The sequence below is a fragment of the Opisthorchis viverrini genome (genome assembly GCF_000715545.1).
Source record: "Opisthorchis viverrini unplaced genomic scaffold opera_v5_194, whole genome shotgun sequence".
Lineage (NCBI taxonomy): Eukaryota > Metazoa > Platyhelminthes > Trematoda > Opisthorchiida > Opisthorchiidae > Opisthorchis > Opisthorchis viverrini.
The window spans coordinates 393704-403464 of NW_008751850.1; the positions used below are offsets into that span (position 1 = coordinate 393704).

A 9761-nucleotide genomic window follows, 5' to 3' on the forward strand; every position below is an offset into this window, starting at 1 on the left:
GAATGAACGTTGAGTCCGTGAGTCTGTTTCAATTGGTCCAAAGAAGGTTTGCCCGCAACACGTTTCATGCTTCTTTTATGATCAGCGGCTACTCCTAGGGAATTATGCATATACCCTACTGCGGGTAAAAGTTCAACTATTCATAAAAATTTGTGTAATACGAGGTGCAGCTTCTCTCGAACGAGGCCTAGCACATATGACCTTGAGTTGAGGGAGCTCACCGCAACACTTGTTTTTAAGCTACCAGACTGAGCGGGATCGTGTTTTTTGTTGCTTTAACCGGCATGGTTGGTCAACGTCCCTGCAGATTTTCAACCAGATTTTGTTAGACACAAAAAAATAAACATCGATCCGTTAACCGTCTTCGTGCGATGAACTACTAATTTTAGTAGTCTTCGTTTACGGTCGGATATACAAATAATTACGCTGTGTCACAATATCACTCCAAAGTCATTGTTGTCACAGTGCCGCCTGCAATCAGATTAGCTAATCTGTACATATAAAGTTGCTTTGTTGCAGCTCACTCGTGGCAGCGTCCGTTTAACCTTCAAGCTCGATTACGCCATACCTTGACACCAGCTTTCCCTGCTTTAGGTCAATCACGGAATCTGTGCCCTTGAGTAAATCTGCCCCCAATATTGTCTGCTCTACGTCTGGGCTGATCAGGAACGCGTGCTGCACGGACTTGTCGCCCTGGGCGTGTCGAATGCATTGACAATTCGTCAATCTTCAGTCGATAGCCACCCACTGCCCTCACGGCTAGTGCGCACGTTTTGCATTCAGCTTGGTTCCCTCTCCGCCTCAGCGATATCCCAGCTCCTGTATCAATCAAACACAACTCCCTCTTCCCTTCTATCTCGGTAACGGCTTGTATGGCGGCCTGTATCAGACGGTAATCGCAACCCATTCGAGAAAAGAGAAGTAATCCAAATTTTTATGATGTACAGGTGTTCGAGTACGACGGCATTGATTCTTCCAATGGCCAGACCTGCCACACTTGTAGCACGGGCTCTTTAGAGTGCACCTTCGCGATTCCGTCTTCATGGCTGCAAGCTGTTCCGCGAGTTGGTCCACTCTGGTCTGCAGTTTGTCCTCTGTTGAACCATCTTTGTTCTCCTGCGACTGCAAAGTGGCCAGTGGTGCCTCGGCCGATTCCCGTGCCAGATGTGCCAGCTCCTCCACACGCAACTGGCCAGTCGCCCTCGCCAACCGCAGCTGGCACCAAGCGCGGGCTGCGCTCCTCCGATGAACTGGTCAGGCAGCAAATACCAGCGTGACACTCGGTCCAGTCCCGGCAAAGTCCGATTCAACGACTGCTGCAGGCTGCCGAATAACACGTTTGGGTCAGATCCAGGTGCCATCCTGGCCGTCACGGACCGCCTCATAGCCTCCTGGAGGTCAGTCGAAGTGTCAAACTCCGCTGCAAGGACTTTCGTCGCGGCGGAGTTCTTTTCGATCACTAATATAAGGCTATTTTCGTTAAACCTTTTTGCTGGTTTCACCGGTAGTCGGACTACTTGTATACTTGAGCCCAGATTTTCCCATATTTCTAGAAGACGCTCAGAGTAAATTGATTGCCTTCGAAAGACCAAGCAACTCTGGTTTAGCATACCAGTTCCGTGCTACGTTTTTTTAGAATACCAACCCCAGAAATGGGTTAAAAATTTAAAACCGAGTAACTCTGTGGCTGAGTGCACAGCGTATAAGGCTACGTCTAGAAATCGTTTAGCAGGATTAGTTCCACGGAGGTTTGTGATTGGCTGATGAAGAAGAGAGGTCCTCTGCACCGAGGAAGTTCGTTCTACAGAAGAGTCAGACTTGAGATTCTGATGTGACAACTTAGGTTCTAAATATCACAAGTGCCTGTTCTCAAAGGTCTGCACTACTGAGTATAGAGGGAGGGGTCTAATTACCGTATAGTTTTGGTCTGTTCAGACGTATACTGAGTTCGCTGAAGTGATCTTTGTGAGGTTGTGTGTGTGCAATCTGCTAACGCACGGGTTCCTGACAGTCACGTACCAATATACTTGCATCTGAGACCTGGTACACTAGGTTCTGTGAAGTTCTGTGCGTGCTGTTTCGTCTTAGATACATTCAGACGAATCAGATAGGCTTTGTGTTGCTCCGATACTAAAGTGTTCAGGTTTCCACTAGTTAACCCACATTTAGGGCCTGTGTTTGGAGGTTACCTTGGTTACCAGATTTTGAACAGTGTGACGGTCATCTGCGCTCAATGGTGCGCACGCCCCTTGAACGGAAAACTGTGTATCTTTATTTAACTTGGTAAGTCCAGTAAGAATGCACTAAAGAACAATTGAACAAGACCTACATCTGATGTGAAATGCTTGTGGATTGTATTCCACGGATCGACTTTTCTTTCAATCTGTAAGCATCGTATCACCACGCAGCACATCCGAATTATTGCCATTCCTACGTAACTGCTGCATCAGCTGACTTCATCATTCTCTCATTCTTGTGCAGTTAGAAATTAGATCAACTCAGTTTGCTTTCGTTGTCTAATTTATGTTTGTTTTCTCAAATGTTGAGTGTTTAAACACCGTAAACAGTTATCAATATCTTAATGCATATTCCTGACCCATTGTATGCATCATTTCGATTGGTTGTGTTCACCGGCCAATCAGAATTCAGCGGTTACCTAGGCCAATAGGATGGCCTTAGCTTGACTGCGTTTGCTTGTTGCCTAAAATGCACCATTGCATCTCATGACAAATTGCGGACATATTTAACCTACCTTGTCGACTGTGGACAACATATAGTGGTATCAGATCACTGTGGGGTGTCCTGTCTGGTGGAAATGAGTTTGGAATGCGAAACCCGATTTCGAAGAGGTCTTCGAACCCTGGCAGACAAAATTCGTTTGCGCTCATGTCCCCTTATCCGCGCGTGCATTGCAGAATTTTGCGGAACGGCCATTCTCATCATTTTCGGGTGCGGTGTTTTGGCCCAGGTTTTTCTTGGTGATCATGGGAAAAAATCCCACGGTGGATTTCTCTCAGTGAGTCTTGGCTGGGGTATGGCGGTTACATTCGGCGTATTCTTCTCCGGGATCACTGGCTCCGGAAACATTAATCCAGCTATCACACTTGCATTTGCACTGATAGGTAAAGTCCCACTGAAGCGAATCCCGTTCTACACAATCAGCCAAGTACTGGGAGCGTATGTCGGCGCAGCAACTGTTTACGTTATCTACAGAGAGAAGATAATTGAGCGCGTCAACACGGTGGATGAAGGCTTATATCTGGTCGATACGACAGGCAACATTTTTGTGACTAATCCCTGGGCCAGTCATACAACATGCTTTATTGATCAAGTGATTGGCACTGCACTGCTGTCAGCTGGAGCGCTTGCAGTTGTGGACTATAAGGGTTGGAAAATGCCAAGCTATCTACACCCTCTCTACTTGGGTCTGTTGGTCTACACGTTGGTTGGGTGTTTCGCGATGAATGCTGGATGCGCCCTGAATCCCGCCCGTGATCTTGGCCCACGATTAATGTTGCTGATGTGTGGTGAGTCACATTGATGCGTGCTTTCTCCATACCTTGTAACTCGTCAGTATTTACATCACTCTATTTCACGCATTGGGATTGCTACACTGATGAAATTTTCTTTTCATTTGGCCCAAACACACTTGTTTGACTTGTTGAAACCTAAATTTGTTTGACGTTTCAGGCTTGACTGTCTGTTTAACAGAGCCAAATTTGTGAACAGAGTGATTGGGATACATAAGACACACTAATTAGTGGAGTCTGTAATTATGTCCTGAGTCCTGGGTCACGTGAGGTTCGTAAAGGAGCCTGGCTAGACCCCACTGATGTCACCGAAATTCAATATGTTGTGTTTGTTTTAACGTGGTCCAAGGTTGTGAGCGTGCAATGTTTGATCGCTTTCCCTAAGTAAACAGGGATTAGCCTCAAAGCTTCCACTTTCCACCCTTTATCGGGGCTCTCTTCTATCATTGTTGTATGGCAATTCAACGCTGTCAGCGATGACGAGGATGATGAAACGTTCAATGTGATCAACTCTCTGTTAGTGAGCGTGTTGTTTGACCTGAGAATAAATGCGTAGCGTGCGATCGTACTTTGTCGTGATGTCCTCACAGGAACACATGGCTTGGAAGACAGTAGGGCTGGACGGCTAATCGTATGCGCATTGGTGTGTGCTCCGCCTTATCTTATGTCACCTTCCTGTGATTGTTGATTAGTCTTGCATTCCTAAATTTTAGCCTAACTTGGGGGAGACCCATCCAACACTGGTCTAATTTGCCCGCTATCGATTTATCTGTCTGGGGTTGCGTCTGCTGTCAGAAGAGGAATGCTAATCGATACATTCATGAGAGACTTGTTTGCTGTGGATGAGGTAGTTTGTTCGAACGTCCCACGTAAAGTGTTGTGAACCAAAATGTTTCACAGTACGCGGTATATGTGTGCAGTGAACTGTTACCTTATATGTCAGATGGTCTCTTATTTTATTTAATTCGTTCAGCTGTAGCACCCTTTCAGTGCCTAGCTGCCATGCCACACGGAGGAGGCACGAGGGCTGGGATACTGCCAGGTTGCCCAAGCCTAGACAGGGGAAGTCGAGGGGCAGAGGTCAGGTTCGAACCACGGACCTTCCGGTCAGTTCGCGCTCTAACCACTTGGTGCATCTCGCTCCTCAGATGGTTTCTGGCACAGGAGGACCAAGCGTGGATTGATCAACGTGAACCGCCTAGTCAGAATACTGAGCAAAGTGTCTCCATTGCTGATTTTGATTAGGGAGGGTGTTGAGCAAAACTTCATGTATGCGTATCGCCAGTGAGTGTAAAGCAAACCGTATTGATCTCCCCAAAAGGTGTGGAATCCGAGGACGAACGGAAACTGCGCAATTGTTGAACGATACAAGCTTCGACCCTGGAATCGCTCATTCTTTCCATCTCATTTGACCTTGAGCAAAGCTTGGAAGGCTTGACCTTTTGTTAGAGATACCAATAGGCTTCTTAGGAGCAATTTATTAGCTGCCCGAGGTTTATGACGTTTATGTTGAACGATGTTCATCATCCAAAAGCTGCAGGAAAGTTGACCAGTCGTTTTGTGTCGCAAACCTGGCGCCGATGTTGGCAAGTATGCCATCGATGAATCTACACTTTCGGGGCTTTCCGGGTCGTGAAATGGGGAATTTACGCCAAGGGGCTTTTAAAATTCGCGCAACAATCGCATTCTCACTTGGACTCCCGCTTGATTGCAAATTGCATGGCTTCTCTGTTCATTGCTAGTTGGTCACTCGTCCTGTGACCGAGAAGATTTTTGCAGTTTCAAAGCTTACCCACCAAGTTTGACCTCGATGTCGTCAAATACGAGTATTCAGGTGGTGGAAACGCCAAACTTTCACTATCCTTCGTGCTTCTGCTAAACTTGTGGACCCGGGGTTTTATTCGCTACGAACCTGAGGGTTTACTTTGCGACCTTAACTTTTCTAATGGAGAGGTCATAGTTTTGGCTCAATCTTTCAAACCAATAATGGTGTACTTTCGAGAGAAGACTACAAAGTGACCTTTGGACAACGATGGGTCTTCCGCGTCAATTCGGGTCATGTTGACAATAAAACTCCAGCTTCCAGACTCTCAATGGTGGAAAAGGTAGACCTTCAACCCCATGTGTAGGCTAAGCAAGTTCAATGTGCGCAAAGTTGAAACTACGGTCAAATTATTCTCAGGAGCAAGTCATTCTCCGCCACTCTGATATGATACTGTCTAATAGGGTAGTTAAATTGAGGTCCTGTGTGATGACTGAATAGTTTTTATAGGTGAACTTGGGAATATTGAAGCTGATTGTAAAAGATTTCCAAAGGGCTTCAAGCTTCCGTCACACTAGCTGACTAGAAATTCCTTACAAATCGGTCTGTCGAACATGGCTGTGTTATTGTTAGAGGTGTCGAGCAAATCAATCAAACTGCTCAAACGTGAGCTTTTTCGTTTGTTCAGGTGCGTTCACAGTAAGCCGATGGAGTAGTTAAAGGGTACACTCTCGTCCAACTTTGGATTCTCACGTGGCTAAGGATTGGCTGTAAAAAGGAGCAGAACTGGAGTTCACGGTTTCCTCTATTCGGTTGGGGACTAAGATGAGCAACTAAGCCAGGGCGCTGGGTCGATTTTGGAAACCAGGAATTCTCCAACCTCATCATCCTAGAATTCTGTTTAATCTCACCAAAAGATGCCTCAAGAAAACAACTCTTTGATTGCATTTCCTTGAACTGATCAATACAGATGCTGTGACTGGCGGAAGTCAATGAAAATAAACAGCGGCCGATGGTATTAATCTTGTTATTGGAATTGTGAGAGCAAACTGAGGCATTGTGTATTGCCTAAGTAAGTATGAAGTTCTCTCCTAATAATTGCCCTTAGAACTTTTATCACACACTTACCTGGCCATCGGAGAGCTGTATATCACAGTATGACCAGCATATATACATATATATATTTGTTTACCACAGTATGGCAGAGATGCGCAAGATGGCTCAGTGGTTAGAGCGCGAATTTACTGACCGGAAGGTCCGTACAGACATCTGACTCTCGACTTCCCCTGTCTAGGCTTGGGCAACCTGCCAATATCCAAGCCCTCGTGCTTCCTTCGGGTGGCCTGGTAGCTAGGCATCGAAAGAGTGCTACGGCTGAACGAGTTTTTTATAACATGGCCGATGTATACATATATATATATATATAATGTCACCATGCATGAGCACAAATATGAAAGCATTTAGTCTGAACAAGGATTTTGATACTTATTCGCCTTGAGTCAAGTGCGGAGCATTCACAGAGTTCCGTTTCATCTACCTGTATTGTGGCCGTTTATCACGTATTACCGTACAGGAAGAGTAGCCCACTTCCGGAAGCCATATGAATTACTTTCTCATTTTCGAAGTTTTCGTTTCCAGTGGTGACAGACTTTCGATTCGTCCTTTACGTTCGGTTGAGGCTATTTTCAACTGCTCAGAGGAAGCAAGTTTGTCGAAGAGTTTTCAGCAACCTTGTGAGTAGTTTCCCTTTGCGCAAGTTCGAACCCATTACTCAATCAATGTGCAAAATAGTATTCCACTAATGGTCGGAAAATTATCGAATAATGGCCTTCTTATTGGTAAAGAGTTATCTGGGGCGAGTCTCAGGCGTCAGTTGTTCGAAAAAAAACATTTGTTCTCCTTTGTCATTGACTTCCACCCACTCAGTCATTATCCAATCGGCTGAACCGATTACCTGAACGCGTGTTTGAACAGAGACGGATTATGATGAAAGTGTTTGGTTTCACTCTCAGTTAAAATGGATGCAACTCCTGTATCTTGGTCCTTCTTGTTGATATTTCATTGAGAATTCAGGCATTTTGCCGTGTAATTTATGCCAAACTCGCAACCCAATAGCACAAACATCCAGTCTGGATTCCCTTGGTGGCACAAACCAGAATGAATATGACTCTGTCGGTTAGCCGCATTCTGTGGAGTTTTTTTCGACAGTGAAAATAACACCTAAAACTTCGTTTTCGTCTCAAGTCAGCCAGGTCTGAATAGGTGAACTCAGGTGATAACTCAGTTTCGTCCTGCGTGCGCTGGTGGAGTAGTGATCACACGCTTGCCTCGCTCGTTGGAGTTAAAAGTGCCGGCACGGCAAGGGCTTTGCATTGCTGGTGGGGCGAAACTCGACTCCAGTGCTTTTCCTTTCGGTAGAAGAATTACGCTCTTAAAGAAGGATGACTGTTCGGACGATAGTGGTGCGAATTTTTTGTTTCGGTACAGGTTCTGTTATGAATCGAAACTGCAAGTATCGTTTTTGCCGGCTGAATTTGTTTCTCTACATTATTAGCATGTCTGAACGCATTTAGTTTCAGCTTAGTCTGGCGAACCCGGTACAACTTAACAATCAGAAAAGATGAAGCCCCATTCGCTTGGATGTGTGTCACAGGGGCACTATTGCTCTACTATTCATACAATCATCCAAGCGAGCTCTGAGCAGCGGGCAATGCTCTTCGGTGCCCTTGCTTGCTAATTAGACGCCAAGGAAATCCGCTCAGTTTTTGCTGAACAGCCAACAACAGTGCATGCTGAATTTTTACAGATTTTCACTGAGCGGTCTGCAGCTGAGGTTGACCAACCCTGAATTTTGTCCGGTGGAGAAACGTTGGTTGATTTATTCAACATCAGCGACCGTTCTAATAGACCTCAAACGCCAACTACACTATTCTGGCGATTCAATTGAGATTAGTCATTCGTACTCAGTGTCTACACTCTGTCCTGGATGGCTACACCCTGAGCACAGATCAGATCTAGCAGTTAAATGATCTGTCTGGCTTCACATTATATGCGTCGTCGCTCAACCCAGTGATCACGTGACTTGTTGTCTCGTTTTGCCTAGAACAGACGCCTCAAGACCAACATGTGAGCTCTTTTCAGTCGCACCCAGCTGGTATGCTGGTATGACCGGTCTGAATGCCCAGCCAAAGCTAAAATTTCAGTCCCACTTGTTTTGCTACTGTCATCCGAATAACCTATGTGTACCACGCTCAGGAACAAAGCACTTCAAACTCGCCCCAAGGATTTTTTCATATGATAAGCATCGAGAATGGCTGACCATCTTGCTCCTGTAGTGATTAGTCCCACTAGGAGTACAATATTTCCTCTTGTCGCGGTGCCAACGGTTATTTTCTTGAAGTTTCGCAGTTACTCTAGTGAGTTTATACAGCGCCCCATATTGGATTTTAGTACGCAGCTAAAATATCGATCATATCGAGTATCTGAGTAAACTTCAGACTGGTATGCTGATTTGGGACACCACGGGTCTGTTTTCATACTACTCTCATTTTTCCAGTCCCTTTTTTGTCCCGGAATGAGGATACCGGTTTGTTCATGCCAAAATATTGAAGCACGGATTCGAGTTTTCATCTATTATCGAAGTTTAGCAGTGATGCATGACGTCTTATGTATCGGAACTTTTGGTTCCACTGCTCAGGCGAATGCATCCGACTCGTCGCGTCCAGAAAAGCGAAGTTGTTTTCATTTGGATGACACGAGTGGCGAGTCGGAAGTTATTTTCATTTGGATGACACGAGTGGCGAGTCATAATGTTTGTGGACAAAACAAAATGGATTTTTCAGACAAAAAGGAGGGCAGCTGAAATGAGTGGTGACCTGCCATTCCCCGCTACATCACCCCAGAATGACGGTGTCAACTTGATTGGTGATGAAACGTTTGCAAACCGAATACTCAGCTTGTCGAACAGACCGAAAACAGCATACCCGAGCTTCCATATTCCACAACGTTGCCAGCTGGCAAGTGCGTCAGCATCCGGAACTATCCAAAAACCTTTTGTGCGTAAATGTGGCATGAATTGTCGAACTATCGAAGGGTTTGTTTGAAGTCAACATCCAGCCAACTATTGGTCACGTGTTGCTATTCAATTTCATCTGTTGCCAGACAAAAGGATAGCAGGACGAAAACGAAGTTGTGTCCACAACGATCGTGCATGATCCCAGCCACCAATGTATCATAGTAAAAATTATTATTGCTAGTTTAAACTTTTGGAATTTTCAGTGCATATATTTTGTACAGTTGGTGAAGCCCATCTGTGCTGAAAAGCCGAGAAGCACCGTTTCGTCTTTAGTATCAGCGGTGCACATCTCTACAGGAAGTTTCTATCCCACGGCCTCTCGACTGATAGCTTGAATACCGAACCATTCGGCCACAAGTATTAAAATAGCAGCGAGATTAGGTCACATTTAGGC

The 9761-nt window shown here is 45.4% G+C and overlaps 1 protein-coding gene across 1 annotated transcript in view; it reads left to right on the plus strand.

The window, feature by feature from the left end:
- Positions 1 to 2734: 2734 nt before the first annotated feature.
- T265_07938 (hypothetical protein) overlaps positions 2735 to 9761 on the plus strand; it is a gene marked incomplete at both ends in the record, with an annotated part of 15633 nt that continues 8606 nt past the window's right edge. Inside the window, one exon of the mRNA XM_009173603.1 lies at positions 2735 to 3527. Coding sequence (XP_009171867.1) covers positions 2816 to 3527 — 712 coding nt within the window. The remainder of the gene's footprint in view (positions 3528 to 9761) is intronic.